General features: G+C 48.3%; 1 protein-coding gene across 3 annotated transcripts in view; it reads right to left on the bottom strand.

The window, feature by feature from the left end:
* Positions 1–23,456, bottom strand: part of EPHB1 (EPH receptor B1) — a 474,027-nt gene that overhangs the window by 2,574 nt on the left and 447,997 nt on the right. For all 3 annotated transcript variants that reach the window (XM_035704776.2, XM_035704777.2, XM_025448798.3), the window contains 3 exons: positions 10,802–10,951; positions 4,279–4,472; positions 2,212–2,367 (listed from right to left, as the gene is read on the bottom strand). In XM_035704776.2, coding sequence (XP_035560669.1) covers positions 2,212–2,367; positions 4,279–4,472; positions 10,802–10,951 — 500 coding nt within the window. The remainder of the gene's footprint in view (positions 1–2,211; positions 2,368–4,278; positions 4,473–10,801; positions 10,952–23,456) is intronic.

The raw sequence follows: 23,456 nt of genomic DNA, 5'->3' as shown, positions 1-23,456 counted from the left end.
CTATATTCCCCCCAAATGCCCCTGTCCCTAGCATAGCAGATCATTTTGTACCCAGACCCATGGAGGAGGCTCCATGCTCTCCTCAAACTCTCCTTTCAGCTGGCGGTCAATCCCCTCAGGGCTGCAGCTGCCTCAGGTTGTCAAATTGTCCATGCCTTTTCAGCAAACACTTCTGAGAGGCATGCTCGAATTTCGAATTCACAAATTGTCTTGCAATCTATTTTATTTAGTTGCTCATGTTCTTTTTCCATCTTTTATCTCTCAAGAAACAAACTGAATTGCTCCAATAGTATGTGGACATTTTTTACTTTGAACTAAATCCCTTAATTTTTCCTTTTCCGGACTGAGGAAATTACTACATTTGATTCTTACAGTCGTGGGGGATTAGAGGGTGATGGCCCCATACTCAGCCACATTAGAGTGGGGAAGCAGAAGCAGCCCCACCGGCATAAGCACTCACTTCTGCCCCTGAATCCGGGCTCTCCAATCATCTAGGACATCCACGTTAGCTCTGCAAGATGGGGAAGCTGGTTTTCCACTGGTAAGTGTTTCTCCCCCACCCCTTTTTTTGGTGCTGCCTGACAATAATTCATAGTGGCAGGGAGTGCCTTTTTTAGACATCAACAGAAAAATGAACCCACATTTTAAAAATGAATTCTGATGTTTAGTGGATCCTAGACTAGATGCACCATCTCCCTGGAGAATGGAGCTTCCATAATTTCTGCCAAGAATCAATCTCAGAGAGGTAGAATGGGACTCCAGGCAGACTGGGTACAAAGCAGTAGTCCGGGATCAGCTTCTGGGGCTGGATGGGACCACCCCTCATCCTTGGGACTCAGCAGTTGGCCCACAGCAGAAGGAAAACCTGGCACCTGGCACTGTGTCTTAGACATAACAGGTCATCAGTTAGTGTTTGCCAATTGCCTGGAGGACTGACCAATCCTCTCATTTGGGAAATGTGTGTCACAGGCTACTAACCCCCACGTTGGCCATACGCATTGTAGCCCAGGCATCCGGTGAAGTCCCTCTGGCAGGGTGTGTGTACTCAAAATTCGACCTTGCCAACTTCATTTCTCAGCCTTGGTTACATGTGAGAATCACTTGGGGAGTTCTAAACGCCCGGAAGCCCAGGTCTCAGTTCATACCAATTAAACCAGAAGATCTAGGAGTGGAAGTCAGGCATTAGTATTTTCTGAAGATTTCCAGGTCATCCCAGGGTGCTGCAAAGTATGGGCCCTCTGTGCCCCTGGGGTGGACCGGTAGGCTAAGACAGAAGTGGCCTTCAGGAAAGCAGGCTGTAGCGCCTGCCTTGCCACTCATGAACCCTGGATCTTCAGGCACTAACTCACCTACTTTCTGAATCTGCTGAGTGGAAGGGGGCAGAGCTAGATAATTATTTCCCAACCTACCGTGCCATGAAACTCTGCCCCTCAAAAATACGGTTCCGCAGTATTTAATAATTTTAAATGGGTTTCTTTATTTCAGGATTTCTCATGGCCTTTACAATGCTAATATGTGTAGCAAGTCTCCAAAAGGGTGATAAAGTATGCAGTATTTCCCAAATTTATTTGACCGGGGGACCTTTTTTCCAAGGAGAACCTATTAACATTTCCCAGAACGGGTGCTGCTCAGAACATTCTTGGGGAAACGATGGACTAATGGATGTTTAAGACCCTTTCTGGCTCTCATCTTATTTGAATAATTTTAGTTTTCATATTCCTCCATACTCCTGTGGGAGCTGCAGACTGGTAAATAGTTTGTGGGGGATGGAAACGTATGCTTATTCACAAGCGCTATCTAAGTACGGATCCAGGCTCCCCCCGTACGTCTGGGATTGTTGCTGAATCAGTGCAGTGCCTCCTCCCGCTATGTTGTTTAAAGTGCTGGCGGGCTGTGTTCTTTCCATCTGGATGCTCTCTTTGATGGGTTAAATTTAAAAACTTAAATGGAGGATAGACTCTTGATGATTAGGCAAATGACATATGGCTACGACTTTGGAGAACTCTCATTTGGGGCCAGGATGGATCTCAGCCTCGCCACCCAACCCTTCCATCTTTCCAAGGCACTTCCGCACCAGGCTTGGTTCTATACAGAAGTGGAGCTCTGGGGGTGAGGCCAGAAATCAAGACTTGACTCGCACCATGAGCAATAGCAGGGAAGGAGCGTTGATCCCCACCCACAGGCTGCATAGAGGCGATTCCTGTCACTTACTCTGATGTCATCTGGGTGACCAGCTGGAGGGAGGTGAAGCCGGCGGTGAGGAAGCTGTCCCTGTACTGGACCATTTTGATGGCACTGAGCCAGTCATCCACGGTGGTAAAGGCCGTGAAGTCTGGAATGGAGCGGTCTAGCAGGGGCTGGGAAGGCCTGAGAGAGAGAGAGAGAGAGAGAGAGAGAGAGAGAGAGGGAGAGAGAGAAAGGAGTAGGTGACCCCACAGCTGTAGAAGTAGTACATGGACAGAGTCACATTCTGGTCAGACAATAGACTTCCTGCAGGATGAGGATTCCTTCCTGACAGAATGAGGATTACAGGGGAGCCCGTGCTGACCCTTCTTTCCTTACAGAATTCTGAGTTAGCATGACTTCTGGAGGTAAGGTGGCCAGTACCCTTGGTTATGGACTCTGTTACATATCAGTCAGCCCAGACAGGTAGACTGGCACAGCATGCAGTCTTGAGGGAAGAGAAGACCTACAACTCCTCTGTAAACTAGAACTGAAGAGCTTCACCATCCAAACATCTGGTTCTTTAAAAAATATATAAAGTTCATTATGACCTTCCCAAATCTATTGGTAACATATTTTTCCCCCTGGTTCTATTTTCAGCTAATTGAAATAAATGGAACAGAGCAGCCCTCCACTGACCTTCTCTAGCAGGTTCTCAAAGTAGACACACCCTGCTACCCAACCCATAAAGCAGGGTGTCATGTCAATATATGTCAATATCCCTCAACTCCCAACACCCATGCCCAGTCCTTCACCAAGAATTAAAGATTTGACCTCCAAAATCTCTTAAACTCATCCACCTCTCTCTGCATCATTACTCTGACTTAAGACCCTATCTTCTCTGTCATTATTGCTGCAATATTCTCCTGTCCATCTTCTTCATGCATGTTCCTTGTCCTCGACAGAAGGTCCACACTGTAGCCTGGTGTTTTTTGAAAAATGCAGATGCATCATGTCCATAACCCTCACACTGACCCTGATTCATGTCACACCCTTCAATGGGGGCTCACTTCTCTGAAAATCAGCCCAGAAGGATTAACAGGGCTTACAGGCTCTGAGCGTCTGGCTTTCACCCACCTCATCAGCCTCAGTCCTGACCCAGTCCCCTCACATACTGGACTCTGAACACACTGGCCCTGTCCTTCCCACCCTCGAGGTTCTGCATATGCTGTTCCTTGGCCTGAAACACCTGTCTTTCTCTTCCCATCTTCCTTTCATTTATTCTCTCCCTTCAGCTCTCAACTGGAAATAACATCAGGGATGCCCCCCTGAAGTATGTATCCATGCTCTCCAACACCACACACCATCTTGCCATAGTGGCTATCAAGGTCTCACATTTGTATTTCTTTGGGTGATCATCTGGGTATGACCCCCTAAATGATTCTAAGCTCCATGAGGGCAGGAATCATGTCACTCTTGTTCATTCTATACTGCCAGCAATGGGCATAGTGCTTAGCATATGAATGTCCAATATGCTTTGATTGATAAGATCAATTAATAAATCAGTTAACACTGCAATGTAGATGAGTAACGTACAGCTGACAGTTGCTGACAGGAGCCTGAAAGTTGTTCTGTGCATTTGCTCATAATAAGTCCAATAGGTTTGTATTTCTGTGTCCCACAGCAATCAGGGCCTTTACCTGCTAATAGGTTGGCCAAGGTTCCAAGTCTGTAGCTCTACCTGGTGTGGTTACCAGAAAGGGTACCTTCTGGAAACAGGATCTCCCAGAAGTGGAGCTTCATTCCCACTCCTATCACATATGTTCAATTATTACAAAGCCCAGCTCCCAGCTTATCTGAAGCCAGCAGAAGGTGGAGACCCAGACAGGTATCTGGATATCTGTCTATAGCCCACGCTGGAGGTGGGGAATACTTTAGAGAGGTGGAAAAGAAAAAGGAAAGGAGAAGTCTTGGAGTTTCTTCCAGAAACTGGATAAGCATAGCCACTTCATTCTCACTGTCAATAAATCAAAAGGCTAGCAGCCTTGCTCTTGGGCCTGACCCTGACTATGAGGCCACCCACACCTAGGAACCACTCTGTTCCATGAGACTCACACGGCGGTGATGGTTGCCACAGTCTTGAGACTTGCCGGGTTCCGAATCATCTTGTCCAGGGTGTTGACAATCTCTGCAAAGCGGGGCCGGCTGTTACGGTCCTTCTGCCAACAGTCCAACATGAGCTGGTGTAGAGCGGCTGGACAGTCCATGGGTGGAGGCAGCCGGTAGTCCTGCTCAATGGCATTGATGACCTGCAGTGACACATGTGGGAATGGGGGGATGAGACACCAGCCAGTCATTCACAAATTAGTCCCTAGGGACAGAGCCTCCCTGACTCAAGTACCCTCATTCTATGCTCCTATACCTCTCACCATCATGGATTTTAATGTGTACTTGGCCTTTTCCACCTAGACTGTGGGCTTCTTGAAAGTGAGGACCACATCTTACTGTTCCTTTCATGTCCCCAGCACCTGGAGCAAAGGCCTGACACACACCGGATCTCTGTGAATGCTTACTGAAGAACGAGCTGGTGAATGGCTTGAGCTTCTCCTCTCTTTAAAAGGACAGCAGGCCCCATTCTGCCTTGATGGCAGAACTGGGGGTGATGAAGCAATGGCATGTGGGAAAGAAACCTAGTGAGTTTGTTAGTTATAAAGAATATCCTCCAAAGTCTGCGGTAGGCTAGCCCTTATACTGCTAATGGAAGGAAGGAATCAGCTTTTGATAGAGAGCCTACTCCGTGCCAGGGCTCCTCTAGATGCTTCCCGTGCACTGTTTGCCTTAATCTTCAGGATGCAGCAACACGAGCAGGACTGAAGATAATTTGGCTACACAAACTGGTTAAGTACAACAACAATGGTCAAAATAACAAGGCAAGCTAAAATGAATATATCCAATCAGGTTTTGGTAATTTGTGCAGACTCCAGGGGACAATTTTGTTAAGATTTCTGGATCTTTAAGTACTTTTGTCTGCTTTTCATGTGTTGTAAGGATTTTTTTTTTTTCCACACTTCACTTCTTAATTTCCAATTCATTTAAATCAATTATGCCTCCTCTGCGCTTTTCGTCATCGGGGAAAATAATTGTAAACGACGCAGTACTAAACATATGAATTTATTATGGTCCCCTCCTACCACAATGGAAGGCCTGGAATACAATGAGCAGCGCCTTGAAGTGATGTTGCAAAAATGTGCCTATTGAAATGGAAATGTACTCACATTGTAATATTAGGTAAAAGAGCAGGCTGCACATAACTGCAGGTATAGTATAATCTTGCTTTTGTAAAAAACAAAAATCAAAACAAAACAAAAAACAGTAATTATACACATGCATGCGAAAGACCTCAGAAAGATCTATACCATGGTGTTAATGGTGGTTGCCTCTGGGCAGGCGGACCCACGAACGCTCTTTATGTTTCTCTTTTTCACTTGTTTGTGTTTTTACTTTCTGTAATAATTATACATTGATTTTATATTAAAATAAACAGCTCAAGCACCTTACACAACAAAGGAAATAATTTGGAGTTCAGGGATTTTCGGGTGTTTTTGCCTCTACTTTAAAAAATGTCAGATTAAAAAAAAATGTCAGATTTATTTCAACTGATTATTCTTTTTTTTTTTTTTTTGACCTTGCAGACAGTCAGAAAGTAGATAGTTTCAATCATTTTATATTTTTCATACATTCTATGCCCAATATATAGGACATGAAGTGGGGTATGAGATAATATGACCTGAAGTCATTAGAGATAACCAAGGCATATTATTCTCTCCATTCTAGGTGGTGGAAAAACAAACGAGCATACAGACCATACCAATATTAGCACAATATACAAACTGGTCGACTGTGAGCATTCACTTTTGAATATGTTGCACCACCAACAGATTTTTACCTCTGCCAAACTTTTGTCAATCAGATTACCGGCTATCCTCTTAGGAGGGCATTACAGCCCGTTTTCCCCAGGAGGAAGCAGAGGCACACAGTCAAGTAACCTGCCAGAGAACCCACAGCTGGGAAATGGTAGAGTTGAGAATAAGTCTCAGGGGTATCTAATTTTAAGTTCAGAATACCTGGAAGCCCCTTTCCAAACTGTCTGTGGGGCTGCTATTGTAATCTCAGCCTGGAGAACTGCCTGTGGAGCTGTTTGGTGTCCTCATGGCAGCAAACAGGGGTATGGAACTAAACCAAGTAATACATGAGGAAGAGTGGCCGGGCATCCTTCCCATCAGCCTGGCTCAGAAATTGGCACCCTTTCCCAGCTCCTTCTGGGCAGCCAGACTGAGGGGCCCTGTCACAGAGTCCCCAGTCACTGTGGAGACAAGTGGGATTATCCATTGAATGACTCTTTGGGTTTCTTAAGGACAAACTAGGTAGGGCCGGCAGGAGGGGCTAGTGTCTGTACTCAATTTCCGATGGGGCTAGGAACTCCCAAAGTCTTCCAATGTGGGGCAGCTCATGTTCCTCTAAACTGCTGGCATCTCTGCTCAAATTATCTGATGCCAGAGCCCAAAATAGTACTTATCCCCACAGACAAGTTTTTCTCGGATCTGCTTATGACAGGTAAGAGCACTGGAGTCAGGGCCCTTCTGCAGGTGGCACAGCTCCATGATGTGACCAGCTGACCCAGGTGCTTGGCAGGGTACCAAGAGCCTGGAGGACCCATGCATGCACTGAATCCTCTGTCTGTGAGCTTCGGATCAAATGCAACTTAACTACATTTCCCTTGTCTCCTCTGCATGCCACTTCGTTGGAAATGTTGAAGACTCTTCTGGCACTTGTTTTTGTATTTCTTTCGTTTGTTTGGTATACTGACTTTCTTTTTAAGAGGACATCACAACCACTGATCCCTCCTCCCTGCAGGTCAGACAGGAGCGAGACCCACACACTGTGCTGGCTAGGGGCAAAAGACACTGGAGGCCTGGGTTCAAGTCCTAGTTTCACTTCTTATTTAGCTCCAGAACCGTGGGAGAGCCACTTGACTTCTGAAAATTGCACAGATGGGGTTATTAAAAAGATTACATGACACAACGAGGAGATGTTGAACATCACACACATGAATAATAGAAGGAAACTCTTCATCAGATGGAGGCTGTCATCCCTGCCACATCTACTACAGTAGATGTCTCTGCAAAGGGGGTTACTGTTCTGAAGCTGGTCACTTGGAGGTCTAGGAGGATTGTGTTTGAGAAGCACCAAGCACATAGTAGAGGGTTAATTGATTCCAGATCTTTATTTTTCACCTTCCAGAATAGAGGATAGCCATTCATGTTTACAAAATGGGACTTTATGCCATTTGCTATGTCTTCTAGATAATTTTGCTGTTACTACTTGGGTTGATATTCTGGAAGCATTGATGCCTCTTGTACATTGAAAAAAAAAAAAAGCCTTTACCTGCCACCCTAAAGAAAAACATTACCTAGGTCATTAATTGATTTATCTGCTCAAGTCTTTCATTGAAGTGCTGTGCCTTTGAATAATTTTATTCTTTTTAAGGATCTGGGTGCTTTCCAAATTTTCTGAGTATATAACTTTTAATCAAAACATTTTTATTTCAGAAAAATAATTATGGTCCTCTAATGGGGTTTTGGAATTATTCTCTGTCACATCTGCTTTGCTAGCAGGTATGGAAAACAGGGAGGAGATATGGAGAAGCACCTTACATCTGGCCACCTGATGGCTGTAAACACCAGTGACCACGTTTGAACTGTATGGAAAGATACGGCCCAAGGTTGGGGGCATAGGGTGTTCTGAGCAGACCTGAGAATGGGAGTGAGTCCTGGGCCGCTTTCCTTGTTTTGTAACAGGATGAGATACACGGATGTTGAAAACACTGGAGATTAGAATGAGAGTAGATGGTATTTCCATAAAGAAGCAAGAGCCAGTTGAGGCAACCGTCACCCGAGCAGAGCAGCCTGCTAGCTCACTTGGAATGGTCTGCAGCAACTCTCCGGGCCTCTGAAGGTCAGCACAAGCCAATGCCCTGGACCCTAAGGGGCCAGGCCAGGGAGTGGTGAGGGACTGCCTTTGTTTCCCTGTACCTGGACAAGGCAGGGGTGGGGGAGTAGGGTTAGGGGGAAAGAACTGGATGGGGTCAGAGGCAGGTAGTCTGACCCCAGTGCCTCCTAGGAAGGGACTGGAGCTTCTTGGTTGATGAGCAGGGGCCCCCTGCCCTGGCCCTCCTGTCCTCAGTGGGCTAGCGGCTGCCCCCGGACACGTCTTTCCCATCAGTGAGTCCGAGGGCCCCCGCTCCCCCTTCCACAGAGGAGAGTGAAGTGGAGAAGCTCAGAGCAGTGGAGGAACCAGGGCAGAGGGGGTTAAGTTGAGCTCTGATGTTTCAGTAAAACCGCAGCTCCTCTCCACAGACACTGCCACTCTCATTATCTCTGTCAATCACATCCAAGCAGCAGAACTTCCAAGTTCTCTCTCTGGCTGACAAACTCTCTGTACATGTTCAAAGACCTTCCTGGGCTCCGGAAGCCCAATTACCAGCACTCCGACTTGCCTCTGCAATTCCCTTTCTTAAAGCCTTTCAATTGTCATCTGTAGAATCCTTCACTGCCACCACCTCCGTGGTTTCCGCCGAGTGGGGCTGCAGCCGGGCAGATGCAGGTCCGCCTGGCTCTCCCTCAGCCGGGCCATCTCCAAGTGGGCCTCGTGCCCCCAGATGCCCACCTTCCACCCAGAGCAGGACTACGCTCGGGGCCATGCTTAGGGGTTTTGTGTGTGGGGGGAGAATACAGCACAACTGGAATAAATTGCTACTTGGCACATGTTCCTCTTCCCTTTGAGACCCAGCTCAAGCATCCGATACCTGGGACGCCTTCCCCTCCTGCCCCTACCAAATGTCCCCACGGCCCGGTGTATGCGCCGCAGGACCGTGACCGCCCCAGAGCACGACCGACACTTGCAGTGCTTAGCAGTGACCAGTGTTTGCTGAGCGAATGATTTGGGAGTTCTGGAAGTCTAATACCAGAAGCTCCATTTGTTTTCAGCATAGGTGAACTCATTTGCTGAGAATATCTTGAATGTCAAATCTTGCCTGTCAGACAGTTTCATAATCCATTCTATGTGTGCTGAATTGTTCTTAATAGGATTAAAGTCTCAGGGAAGGGCCTCCATGTTTCTGAATCACATTTATTACTCCTCAAGCTGACGGGATGGATGCAGCTGGGGTGCAGTTGATTTCATGAACGCAGCCTCGACATCAATTCTGACATTTACTGCTTTGACATGCTACAGGGGTGCAGGTGAGGCGTGGATAATCATAGATGAGAGGGGACCCATGGCCCTGGGGCCTGGTTAACGATGCAGCCATTTCACCTGCCCTGGGTTGATGCCACTGCGCCCATGGGAGCAGGGTGCACCCCTACAGCAGGACCCAGCCCCTCCCCACAGTCCCATCGGGAAATGTTTCCTGAGCCCTCAGACCGCCACCTTTCTCATTCTTCTGAGCACCTGACACGGTTCTAATTCTCTGGCTGGACAGAAGGCTTGGTGAGGCCAGATTTCTCAAGTTAACAGTGCCCCAGAGCCACCCAAGCATGGAGATGTATATGGTGTAGCTAGTTGCCCAGCAGAGCAGATCTGGACTGGGGATAGCCCTGCCTCTTCCTGCTGCTAGGTTGGAAAATGTAGTAACTGCCCCCAAGGAGATGGGAAGAGTAAGTGGAACAGGAATGCAGGCTTTGCAATCCTCTCAGCTCCAGAAGGAGAGGAGATATTAAAAATACAAAAGCGAAATGGTCCGGGGGAAGAGCGCAGGATCAAAGGCAGTGTGGAAATCCATATATGACTTTCGACTGGGGCCTTAACAAAGCACATCATCCTCAAAAGTCTTCCTCACCATTTAGCAGTTATGAAACAAAGGGTCCCAACCGGAACACCTCTGTTTAAAGCATCTCAGATGATCCTTCTTCTCCCTTGCTCGCCCCTTGCTGTCCTTGGAGGCAGCCTGGAGGGGTGGTGCCCTCTACTCGGATAGGGTCCCACTCCCGCGGGTCATCTGAACCTGACTGGCTTTGGGGAGCCTGCTCAGCTCCTCCTTCACTGATAGGTGACAAAGGCCCCCAAAGAGTAGACTCTCAGGAAAGAAGGGCCCTTTCCCATTCTTCTCTTTAAGAAGAGGTGTGAGCCACAGAGAAACTGCAACTGGCTCATGGCAGCCCATGGCCCCCGGCAGCGCATCTGTCAGAACAGACAGCATTGCTCCCCACTGATGTGTACACAGGGACAACACGCAGGCTGGGCGCTTTGAAGCAGGGCCGAATCTCTGCTCTATCCTTCTCTAGTTCATCGTCCACAGCCATTCAGAACTAGCCCTGGGGCTCCTGGATTGGCCCCGGCACCTATATGGGCCTTTGGGGGTATTGGGATTGCCATATCTCCATGCCTGGACTCCTCGGTTGGCTCCAACATTGGTGCCAAGGGGGTCCTTGCACCGCCCCCACACTCACTCCATGCCCGGACACCCCACGTTCAGATTGTAAGGCCCTGAGCTGAAGCCAGATAGGAAGATCTGGCATGCCACTGCCCGTGGGAACCCCTGGATGGGGGTTTGTGGCAACCAGGTACCACTGACACTCACATCTTGGTTGGACATATCCCAGTAGGGTCTCTCTCCAAACGACATGACTTCCCACATGACAATCCCGTAGCTCCAGACATCGCTGGCAGACGTGAACTTGCGGTAGGCAATGGCCTCTGGAGCTGTCCATCTCACGGGGATCTTTCCTCCCTGGAAGACAGAGAAGCCGGTCAGCCCAACTGTCAGGTTTCTAGTTGAAGGCAGGAGAAAATGAACTCTGCATGCACATCCTTTCTGCTCCCCTACCCTCCTGTCTCATGAATCAGGACAGCCAGGGTAGTCCGCGCTGCCTTTATGCACCTGCATACCGGGGCTCAAGGAGGATCCTTGTGGGCCGTGCTGCTCTCACACTGAATGTGGGCACACCACCCGTGAGGCGACGGCTGTACTGAAGCTTCGTTGGTCCCCAGTTCCCCGCACACTGATCCTCATGTGGCCATTGCAGGGGTGGGTAGGAGAGGGAGTGGAAATGTATGCGCAAGCCAACATGCAATTCCGTACTACACAAGATTGGCCATGTGAGCCGTGAGATGTGAGTTATGGCAGTCTTCGTTCTGCAGCACTGTAACGCTCACAGCATTGAGTCAGGAGGAAGCAAAACAAATGCAAAAACAGGCAAGTGGTAGGCAGTACTTCCTGGGGGCCTCCTTCTACAGGATCACACTGTGCTGCCCTCTGCCCCAGTTTCCTCATCATGTTCTATCTGTATGCAGGGGCAGTGGAGAGTGTTCCTCATCCTGCAGCTTGGGGACAGCCCTGGGCTGCCCTGGGGTGAAGGGTGCTCAGGTTTCTGCGGACACTGGCTACCTTCCCTGCCTCTCAGTGTTGGTTGATCTTTAAAGGCTGGAGATACACTTTCTACTTTTATTTTTATTTATTTATTTATTTTAAAGATTTTTTAAAAATTTTTATTTATTTATGATAGTCACAGAGAGAGAGAGAGAGAGAGAGAGAGAGAGGCAGAGACATAGGCAGAGGGAGAAGCAGGCTCCATGCACCAGGAGTCCGACGTGGGATTCGATCCCGGGTCTCCAGGATCGCGCCCTGGGCCAAAGGCAGGCACTAAACCGCTGCACCACCCAGGGATCCCCACTTTCTACTTTTATGCCTGCTTCTCTTCTTTTTTTTTTTTTTTTAATTTATTTATGATAGTCACACAAAGAGAGAGAGAGAGGCAGAGACACAGACAGAGGGAGAAGCAGACTCCATGCACCGGGAGCCCGACGTGGGATTTGATCCCGGGTCTCCAGGATCGCGCCCTGGGCCAAAGGCAGGCGCTAAACAGCTGCGCCACCCAGGGATCCCTGCCTGCTTCTCTTCTTGCCCTCCAACCCCACGCTGGATGTTTCCAGCTTGGATCTCTGCTTGGCCTTCAGCTTGTCTGCCACACCATGGGCTGTTTTGTGTACCTAAGGGATTGATAGCCATCCATTCATTCATCTGCCCCGTCAACATTAGGCAATGGGTATCACTTTGTGCTAAGCCCTTTTTGAGATGCAGGTATCCCAGAGATGAGCCAGCCATGGTCCCTGCCCTCTGGCTGCATAGGGAATGGGGAGGCAGACAGACAACGGACACTTGAAATGTGTTGTTAGCAGGATGGAAAGTGAGAAGTGTGCAGCCCAGGGGGACACAGGGCATTGTGACAACCAGGAGACTCCCTAACATAGGTAGTGGGTGGGCAAGGTGGCTGGCAGTAGCCAGAGGGCCAGCGTCCTGTGGAGTTAAGAGCACCTAGAGCCTTTGGTTGGGTCCAGATTCCAGTACTGCCCCTTTCAACCCTTGTGACCTAGGGCAAGTTACCTAACCTCTCTGTGCCAATCTTTCTCATTAGCAAAATGGGGGTAATGATCACACACAATGTAGTCTGATTGTGGATGGTGTGGGTTACTATCCACACAGTGCTTGCGACAGGGCCTGACATGCTGCACCCGTGGGAACTGTTACTTCACCATATGTTTAGTCCCAGGGGACAAGCAAAAGTTAACCCGGCAAAGGGGAGGGAGAAGGGAAGTCAAGGCAGGGAAGAACATGCGTAGGCGCTGGGGTAAGAGTAGGGATGATAACTACCTGGAAGGGGGAGCCCAACGTGGCTGCAGCTTGGCAGTCCCTAAGGGAAATGGGGGGGGGGGCGGAGCGCAGGGCACACTCTGCAGGGAACCGATGCCACTCCGCTCCTCGGAGTGAAGTGGGGGCACTGGCCAACACTGCCCTCCACAGCTCATCAATCTCTAGAACAAACATGATCCTCATTTTCACATCTTCCTGCCAAGTAGCGGGCTCTCCCTCCCCAGCCTTTCCCTCTGCCTGGTCTCTGACTGCACAATACATGAGGCTCCCCCCTCCCGTCCGCATCTGCCTCATGCCTCCGCCGAAGGAGGCTATTTTTATGCTGACCGCTCTCACGATCTGTTCCAATCACCAGAGATGCATGTTGGACTTTGGCAAAAATACCTTTAAAATGTGTAAGTTGTTAATCTGAGTGCAAGTGACAGAAAAAGGAGCAAGCAACAAAGTGCATTTCTATCTGGTTTCCTGACCAGAGCCTGGGAGGAGGAACGGCTGCCCTGCCGGGCCCGAATCTCCCCAGGTGCACATCCAGCTTCCTGCAAAGAAGCCAGTCCTGATTTCCCCGAGGATGATGGCAGGCCGTCGTGGCAGGAGACATCTTCAGCTCAAATACCAGCAACGTGACAAATGCCTGGAGGACAGGCCTGGACCTCTGCCGCACCGGGGTGCTTTGTTTTCATCCTCCTCCAGAACAGGAATGAGCTCACTGGTTTTATCTACAAGGTGCCCATGGCTGGGAAGAGAGGTGGAAAATTCAGCCAGTGAACCAGGAGTCATTAAACACTTGGATGCCAGTGTCCACCACTGAGGTGGACACCACACCTGGGCCCCAAGGGAGGGGTTTCTGACCTCTCACAATACCTGGGCTAAGTGAGGCAGGAGAGAGCAGGAGTTTAATGAATGTGAGTATGTCTGTGTGTGTGTGTATGAGAAAGAGAGAGAGAGAGAGAGAATGTGACTGTGTATATATATGTGTGTGTGTGTAAATGGGAGAGAGAATGTGACTCTGTGTGTATGTGTGTGTGTGAGACAGAGAAGAAATGTGACTCTCCCTGTGTGTGTGTGTGTGTGTGTGACAGAGAGAGAGAGAGAGAGAGAGAGAGAGAGAATGGGGCTCTGTGAGTACTTATCAATATGTGTGAGAGCAGAGTGTGAGACAGAGAGAAAGCTTGGCCGTGTAGGTCTGTGGAGAAGCGAGTTCGGGCTTATCTTGTGTGTGTATGGTTGTGTCAGAGAGGGGGAGGGGACATGAAGTGGCTCTTCTGAATTTCAAAGAGGTGGTTTGGGAGTCTGAAGGTGTCCTCTCTGCCAAGTCTGGAGCAGACCCCAGGGGCTGCCGGTGACAGCTGTTGAGTTGCTCCCTCTTGCATGTAAAGTGGCGGAGCTGGGCCTGCTGGCAAAGCGCCTCAGCCCTCCCGCCACCTTGTGCTGCTGGGCCTCACTGAACACTGAGTTTGGCCTGTCACGGCCACCCCCCCCTCCAATGCCAGCAGGGAGCAGAGCCTTCCAGAAGAGCCGCCCTGGACAGACAGGTGACAGCTTGTCACACCAGCTCTCCCACTCAGCCAAGAGAGCAGGAGATGCTGACCTCTGAGGCGAACAAAAGGAAGGGAAAGCAAAAGGAGCACAAGGATGGGTGCTGTCCTTCCTGACAATTTTCAACTATTCCTCCCAGCTTTTCAAGCATCACGTCATCAGCATTACCTTCTGATGCTCAGAGGTAACTACGGTGATCATTACTTAGCTTGTCTTTGGATGAGTGAAAGGAAAGCTATTAATTTAGAATATAGTGACCAGCCCCGTGGAGGGAGAACGGAAGAAAAGTTAATGGAATGGTGTTACAGCAGACAGAGGTTTGCTAGTGAGGACAGTCCTCCGACTGGAAGGGAAGTCTGGACCAGAAGGCCCAAGGCCAAAGCATTCATTTGATTGCAACATGCTCTAGAAGTCACTGGCTCCCACCAAAGCAGGAAGGAGGAAGGAGCACAGAGGAGGAGTGGTTTGCCCTGTTGGATGAGAAAGAACATGAGGGAAGAATTCTCAGGGGGTTGAGGAACAGACGAGGCTCACTGGGAAGGAATCTGCATCCACATGGGCAGAGGGAGGCTGACACCAGGTTTCAAGGGAGCACTGTCCCCCAGCACAGTGTTTCTTCAAGATGCCAGGTGACTGCTATCCCCAGGGACTTGAAAGCAGTCTGCATCCTGCAGGGATCCAGTTTCCCCAGAGCTGCCATGGCTCACTGCTGGGTGTGCAGGAGGGAGAAGGTCAGAGGAGGGAGGAGCATCTCACCACCATCAGGGCCCTAGGCTCCCCACAGGACTTCATACACTGACCTTCCCTGTAAAGCTTTGCACTGTTGTGCTGCTGAGATATTCTTCAAAAGTTTGAAATTCACTGCTTCAGAATAATCATGCCCTACCTCTGGCATAAGATAAACTAGAAAACGTGTGTGTGTGTGTGTGTGTGTGTGTGTGTGTGTGTGTGTGTATGTGTGTGTACTTTGACAAAATAAGAGCAGATATTTGGCCGTGGATTAATTCTAACCCAGCCATCTTCAGGGTCAACCTGCCAGCAGCTGTGACCAACAGGTGGCAGGTCTTAGTGTAGAGATACTTTAGTACCTCAGCCAAAGCCAGACTGCAACAAGCACCTTGGTTTTAGACTTCTAGCTTCCAGAACAGAGAGAGAATAAATTCCTGTTGTTTAAAGCACCCATGCTGCCCAGCATCCCCGCGGAGATGAGGCAGTCAGTGATGAGCCTCAGCTCCATTCTCGAGGATCAAGGGATAGCCCCAGTGCCACCAGCCAGCTCACTCTCCTGTCACAGTGGGATTAAACAGGCACAGCTCATAGTTTTGGTCCTAAAACCCAGTCAATTGTGGAGTTTTACAGGCCAAAGTCTGAGCATCACACCGATTCCCCTTGCTGATTACTTATCCTAGTGATGCCCATAAAAGTAACACTTCTGTGGGCGAGAGGCATTGCTACAGTACTTTTCTCTGCCATCTTGTGTGAGATGAAGTCTCAGTGGGGATATAGCAGGAATCCAGACACTCATGAATACTGAGTATGGTGATAAAAGACTTGTTCATCAAATATTGGGATCATGCTGCATGAGGAATCCCCTTGAAGTCTGGAAGCTATAGGTTTATGACCAAGAGCATCATGTAATATCTCTGAATTTCACAATAAACAACTCTCCAAGAGGTTTACAACATATAAAACATATTGGAATTGTTGTGAAGATTCAACATGTTGTATGTGTAAACCGCTCAATGTATTTTTGTTACCATTAAAAGAGATTTATTGAGTTGTGTGTGTTGGATTGTATCCCGTCCCCCCTCAAAAGACATATGTTCAAGTTCTAACCTTCTGTACCAGTGAATGTGACCTTATTTGGAAATTGAGTGCTTCAAAATGTAACCAAGTAAGATGAGATCATACTGGATGGGGAGATCATACCCAACATCCAATGACTGGTATCCAAAGAAAGCCATGTGAAGACACAGAGACGGACAGGAGGGAATAACATATGAAGATGGAGGCAGAAATTGGAATGATGTACCTGCAAGCCAAGGAATGCCAAGGATTGACAGCAATAGCCGGAAACTAAGAGAAAGTCATGGAAGAGATTGTTCTCTAGAGCCTTGGGAGGGGGGAGGAAGCTTGATCCAGCCAGCACCTTGGTTTTAGACTTCTATCTTCCAGAACACAGAGAGAATAAATCCCTGTTGTTTGAAGCTACGCAGTTTGTGATACTTTGTAACAGCAGTCACAGAAAACTAATACACTGAGGATATAAATATTTATTAGGCCCTAGCTTAAAAATACTGCTGCTGAATTCCCAGGTGGCAGAGCTGCCCCGGGCTGCCGCTAGGGGGCAGTGGGATTTGGGAGTGAGAGTACCTGTACCATTTAGATGGAAGCCCGCCAGGTAAACCTCGGCCCCCTCTGTTGACATTTCCTTGGTGCTGTTGATCAGACCCAGGCCAGTGTACACCTTGAAAGAACTGCCCTTCCTTTAGCAATGTGAGCGCTGCGTGGAGAGGACATCAAGAGGCAGCACCATGGCCCTTCCACTGGTGTGGTAATGAGGACAACAGTCAGAAGGCAGCTCTGATGACCATGCTGGAGCCACTGTCGCTACTCCTGCTTGCTGGAGAGGCATGATATGCCCAAGGAAGAATCTATCCTCATTGTACCAGAGTGGCCAAAGACCCAGCTTGGCCACTCTAGGCCTAGGCAGTTGCATCTTAGCTGTGTACGGCAAGAGCTGAAGGCAGCATCAATACCCTCATTCTTGGCATACCCAGAAAACCTAGGCTGGTGGTTCTCCAACCTGGCTGTCCATTGGAATTACTCTGGAAAAGGCTTTCCCTCCTTCCTTCCTTCCTTCCTTCCTTCCTTCCTTCCTTCCTTCCTTCCTTCCTTCCTTCCTTCTTTCCTTCTTTCCTTCGTTTCTTTAAATGCCAACACGTATCCTAATTTATATAGAATCTCTGGTTGTGGTGGAGCCTAAGCGCTGGTAGGTTTTAACATTTTAACATGCTTCAGGTGATGCTAATGTGCAGTCATTAGAATGCAGCCACCAGCCTGGAACAGTGGTTCTTAAATTTGAGTGTACATAAGAATCTCCTGGAAGTCTTGTTAAAATACACATCACAGAACCCTAATCCAGACTTTCGAATTTACCAGTTCTGGGGATAGGGTTTGAGAATGTACATTTCTAACAAATTCCCAGTGTGGTTCCCACACTTGAAGAACCACTGGCATAGACCCGCCAAGCATAAATCATGGATTGAGTGAGGTCTTATCTTGAATACCAACTCTGGGCATTGTTAATGGCTGGGTTGAGAAGGATTCCGAGACTTCATCTGGGCTCAGCAAGGAAGAGGGCCGTGACTGATGAGCGATGTCTGCCACGGGTGAGGGAATGAATGGCTATATATAGGGCATGTATTTGCCAACATTACGCTAAACCTCAAAAGATCTCAAAATGATGGGAAAAAGGCAGCAAGCTGGTTTCACCAAAGTTTCCACCAAGTATAGCTATGGGCGAAGGCAAGTGTGGGGTGAATTGAAGTTTCCATTGCACAGAAAGTGTCCCTCTGGAGTGGCCTTCGGACACTCCCTGTGGAGCAGTGGCCGTCCTGACCGTGCAGCTGGTCAGCCTAGGTGAGGCGTCTGCCCCTGAGAGGGGCTCTGTGCAGCCCTCTGTGGACAGCTCAGACACAGATGGCCCTGCGGTCAGGGTGCGTGCATGGGACACGCCCTCCTCCTGTTCCCTAGTCACTGTCCACTGCCCTGGACCGAGAAGTCTAACGTGGCTCTAACCATTAAATTAAGAAAGTATATTAGAACGAACGTCTCTATTCAAAAGCGCTCTGAAAGTACACTGACCCATTTCGCCCAACCTAATCAGCAAAGTGATTTTTCCAGATAAGACCTGTATCAGCCAGGAAGGAAAAGCAGGTTCTGCCTAAAAGGTTATCTTTCTTGAGTGTTACCAGCTTCTAACAGCCAGTGGAAATGGCTTCTGGCTGCGGAATTGCAATCGAGTCTATATAATAAAGAGGCTGTTCCTAGTTCCCCAGGATGCCAGGAATTTGCATGAAAACAGTCTCTCCATCTTCTGAGAGAGTTCATCTGGCCCTGCTGCTTATTTCTTTCCAGAAGCCACAATCTTGATGGTGACACTGTAATTTATTACCATGCTAAGGATTATGATGCAACATACAGAGAATTAGAACTTTAGGTGGGAAACAGGCTGCAGGAACAGGTGAGCTTTTGGAGAGGATGGTCTTATTTGTCATGCAAATGACACAAATAACAGAGAAAAAGGGCTGGGAGAAAAGACAACCTAGAAAGACACACTGCGTTGGCTGCAGACAAAATTGTTTCTAAATAGAATGTTTTTCAAAGCTTTTCTTGAAGCATTAGTTGCTTCTCCAAAATGAATGACACAATGTATTTTGTCCTCGTAATAAAATATGTGATTTGAATAACTACAAATGGAGAGATTTACAGTCAGTGGGGTCCTTGCTACCTCTCCCCTGAGCTTTGCGAGCACTGAAAACCTTCTGTGAGATGCTGCGAAAGGTAATTGCAGCCCAAACATAATTTTCCAGCAGCTAGAGAAAGGCCTATTTGGACATAAATTAACTAAAAATATGCGGATGATAGTGTGTGTTTCATGTGTGAAGAACAGAAAGGCCACTTGGTGACGTTTCCCAGCTGGAAAAAAAAATCCCGTTCAACCAAACAGACGCTGTCTCTCTGTACTCTAGCAGCAAGGCAAACAGCTGTCTTTTACTACTCACCCTCGAAATAGCCCCTGATGGCTGAGATGGGGACAGGCATTATTATTATTATTTTTGTCACACAGCACTTACTGAGTTTATAATTAAAAAGAAAGGGGGAGAGACAGGGGCCAAAGAATTCACTGGCTGCCTTTATTCACTTGCCAAGAGGCTGTGTCTTGCTCCCTTCTCTGGCCCAGGCCAGGGAACCATACCACTGCTGCCCTGAAGAGGGCACTGTCCTGGGAATCCTGAAGCGCTAATGGGCTCAGGGACAGGATGGGCCTGGTCTCTCCTGGTGCAGTCCCAGAAGCCTGGGTCTTGCTCTCAACGCTCCTGAAAAGCAGGCCCCTGGAGTGAGTGGTTGGATTTAGTGGCCCAGTGGGCTGCAGATTCTCTGCCCTTGGCCTTCCCAGATGGTGGACTGCTGGTGACGCAGGGAGGGAGCCAGTCCTCATCAAGGACCTGGTGAAGCAAGAATGAATCCATCATGCCTACCGCTGAAAAGAACTGCCCATTCCCGAGGTGGAGGAGGGTCCGTGAACCTCTGGGTCCTTTGGTGGACAAGGTTGTGGGGAGGATCAGGGAACGGAGGAGGGGCAGGTTGAGGAAGGGGTGAGGCAGTCACCCTGCCATCGACCTTTTGCTTCCTGTGCCATGTCCACTATGTATCCACTGCTCCTCTGAAAGAGGCAAGTGCTGTGCTTTTTCTCGGAGCCCCACTCACACCCACACTGCTTCATTGCTGTCCACTCTTAGCCCAGGCCCACCCTAAGAGGACTGACCCCAGGGCTTTCCTACTTGTCCCTCTGTCCCCGGGGCTCCTGTCTCTGTCAATAACCTGTGATGGCCATCCCACCTTTGCCCCTGTGCCCCCCCCATGAGCTCAGGCTCTGCGCTCTTCTTGCATTGCATTCCTGCCCGATGCACCATGCATGAGGACCCTCAAGCTTCCTGGGGCAGGGCTGCACCTCCCTGGGGTGCAGCGTGGCTGGGGCTGCCGATTCTCTGTGGTCTGTAGACTGAGGCTGATCTCTGCAGGGACTTCTCAGAGACCTCTGTCCAGCCATGTGCGAAGCCTGCGGGGTCTATTCTATCGCCCTCGATGAGTTGACGACTGCCTTTGATTCTTTCCCTCCTCTTCACATGATGTAAACATCTAACAGACTGTCCATGGCAACCCCTTTTAATAGATATACTGGGTATATTCCTTAAGCACAGTGTAATTTGGGGTGCCTTACCAATGTCCACTAGCCACACTTCTAGTCTCTCTTCCTGTCTCCACCCTCCAACAGCTATTTTAAAATAATCAGTCACATTAAATAGCTTAAGCTCTTCTGGCCTTCTGAACCACACTCCCTTCTTGGCACAGCTTCTCTCTCAAACAATCCCAGCAGTTATAACCAAGTCACTTAACCACTCTGTCTTACTGTCTCCACCTGCCAATAGGGATAATAATGCTTAATTATCTCAGAGGGGCGTATGAGGAGCTGCTGGCTGATGCTAGCAGAGTGTGAGATGTGCAGCGAGGCTGCTCTGCTTGCCTCCAGGCATGAGTCCTGTTCTGTGAGGCACACATCTGCCTCTGGTGGGGGTGAGGGGTGGCCGGGGAGGGCAGGACCAGCCCCAAAGACCATCAGGGAGGCCAGCTCCTCCCTGTGTACCTTACCCATCAGGTATGTGGAGCAGGTATTCTGAAGCTCATTTTACAAGCACTGGGAGCTGGTGAGGAGAGGAGGGCAGCCTGGGGCCACCCTTGATCCAAGGTGGAGAGGGAGCTTAAATCTGGGTCCTCCCATGCCAAATCCTGCGCTGCCTTTTCCTCATAGCAGGAACAAGAAAGAGGAAGGAAAGAGAAATGGAGGAGGGTGTCCCCATTTGTGGAGGACTGGCTTCTGTTTTACTTTCACAGAGCGTGGAGCCCCTGACTCTCAGCCAGGGGTCGGTCCCATCCCACCTGCACTGTTTCCACTGTCCAAGGCCAAGCGAGTTTTGGGATACAAAAGACCATGTGAGTGTACTGCACTTTTGATGTTTGGGGAACATTTGCTGAGAGATAAGAATATTAAAGTGTATTTCAAAGTGAAATAGGGAGGGAAAAAAACCATGTATTGCTTTGTTTGTAAAAACAAAGCCTTAACAAGCAGAGTGAGTGTACAGGCCAGGAAAAAGTTAGGAAGACTGATGGGACTCAGTGTGAGGGAGGGAATGGGGGACATGGGAGGACTCCACAAACCGCGGCAGGAGTTAAATGGGCAAAATGTTTTGGGAAATAAACTTTTTCTACCAAAACTTTAAATATGCAATTCTTAACATCACCACGAGGGGCAGATGAACATCATGTGCCTCCAGATGTGATACTCTGACAAGGACACACCATCAGTTATGTAATGTATAATGCGTAACCCGGGTCTAATCAAACTGAAAATGAGGAAGGTTTTAGTTATGTTTTTTAAAAAGATGGTATTTAAAAATATCAATATCATAAAAACAAAAGAAGGCTGTGAAAATACTCCAGGTTAAAAAGGACTAAATAAGCATGACAACAAAATGCAACATCGATCTGAGACTGGATGCTGTACTAGGTGGAAAAGGTACTTAAAAGGACATTTTGGGGTCAGTTAACAAAATTAGAATACAGAGAGTCAGGCATTTTATCCATATCAAATGACTGAAGTTGACAGCTATACTATAGTTATGTAAGAGGATGTTCCTGCTCTCAGGAAATGCAGGAGTACACAGTGAAGTATATGGGGACATGGAGCCATAAGGTATCCAACATTTCTTTCAAGAATTTAGGAAAATAAAAGTTTATTTTTTGGAGGGGGAGCAGGCAAATGATAAAGAAATGGAGGTGAAGTGATAATAATAGGTAAAGAATCTGGAAAAAAAAAGGTATGAGTGTATTACTCTTATTTTTATTCTTATTTAAGGTTGAAGGTATTTTAAAAATGCAAAATGTGAAAATTCTATATCCCAGGGATCTCTGTTCTTAGAATTTATTGTACAGAGATATCCATATGAGGGTGCAGAGACATCCATGTAAGAACAGTCACTGAAGCTCTGTTTGAAGTGATACAACATCAGAAGCTACCAGGATGACCATCCAAAGGGAGCTAGTTAGTCTCCACTTTCCTTCATACGAAGGATGCCTGAGACACCGACAAGGGCAGCAGCGAAGTCTCCAAAGGCATGAAGTAAGGTACTAAGAGAGGAAAAGGTCATGTTCATGACATACTCTTAAGTAACAGAGCAAGTGGATGAAGAGGTGGCATGTATGGATGAGACCATTTTGGAGACCACAAAAGACACACCCACACCAAACTATTACTGACAGTGACTTTCAGGAATTGGGGATAGAAAGTCTGTTTCACTTTGTGATTTAAACACACTTTTATTTTATGATGTTTTTAAGCATTGTTTTTATACATAAAACCAGACTAACATTAAAAAAAATAAGGTGGGACGCCTGGGTGGCTCAGTGGTTGAGCGTCTGCCTTTGGCTCAGGGCATGATCCTGGGATCCTGGAATCGAGTCCCGCATTGGGCTCCCCAAAGGGAGCCTGCGTCTCCCTCTGCCTATATCTCTGCCTCTCTCTCTCTCTCTCTCTGTCTCTCATGAAAAATTAAATAAAATCTTTGAAGAAAGGCATTCTAGAAACTTCTTTCTTTGGATAGGCTGACCTCCCAAGTTGGACTATAAGTTCCCTTCTCTCTGGCTGGTCTGGGATCAGTCCTCCCCTAGGTGTGGGTGGAAGGAGTGAGGTCATGATAGCCAAAGGTCTGGTGAGTGGGGCTGGTGATAACAGCCACTAAGAGCCAGAGAGAAAGGCTTTTAAGTCCAGGGTTGGAGGAGTAGAGACAGAGGGGTCTCTTCTTCCCACTGTGAAGCACCCAGCTGCCATGGCCCACCATATTGCTCCCTGGGTATACCATTTTCCTACTTGGTATCTCAGGTCACCAGAGACATATTGTCACTTGTTAACTTCTTTTTTTAAAAAAAGATTTTATTTATTTATTCATGAGAGACACATACACACACACACACACACACACACACACGCACAGGCAGAGACACAGGCAGAGAGAGAAGCAGGCTCCATGCAGGGTGCCCGATGTGGGACTTGATGCTGGGACCGCAGGATGACGTCCTGAGCTGAAGGCAGATGCTCAACCGCTGAGCCACCCAGGCGTCCCTAATTTCTTAATTCACTTCACAAACAGTTACTGAGCAGCACACACAAGCCTGAGGATACCATGATAAAAGAGGAAGCCAGGCCAGT

The sequence above is a fragment of the Canis lupus genome, chromosome 23, assembly GCF_003254725.2.
Source record: "Canis lupus dingo isolate Sandy chromosome 23, ASM325472v2, whole genome shotgun sequence".
In the NCBI taxonomy this organism is placed as follows: Eukaryota; Metazoa; Chordata; class Mammalia; order Carnivora; family Canidae; genus Canis; species Canis lupus.
This window is presented reverse-complemented; position numbering and strand designations above follow the sequence as displayed.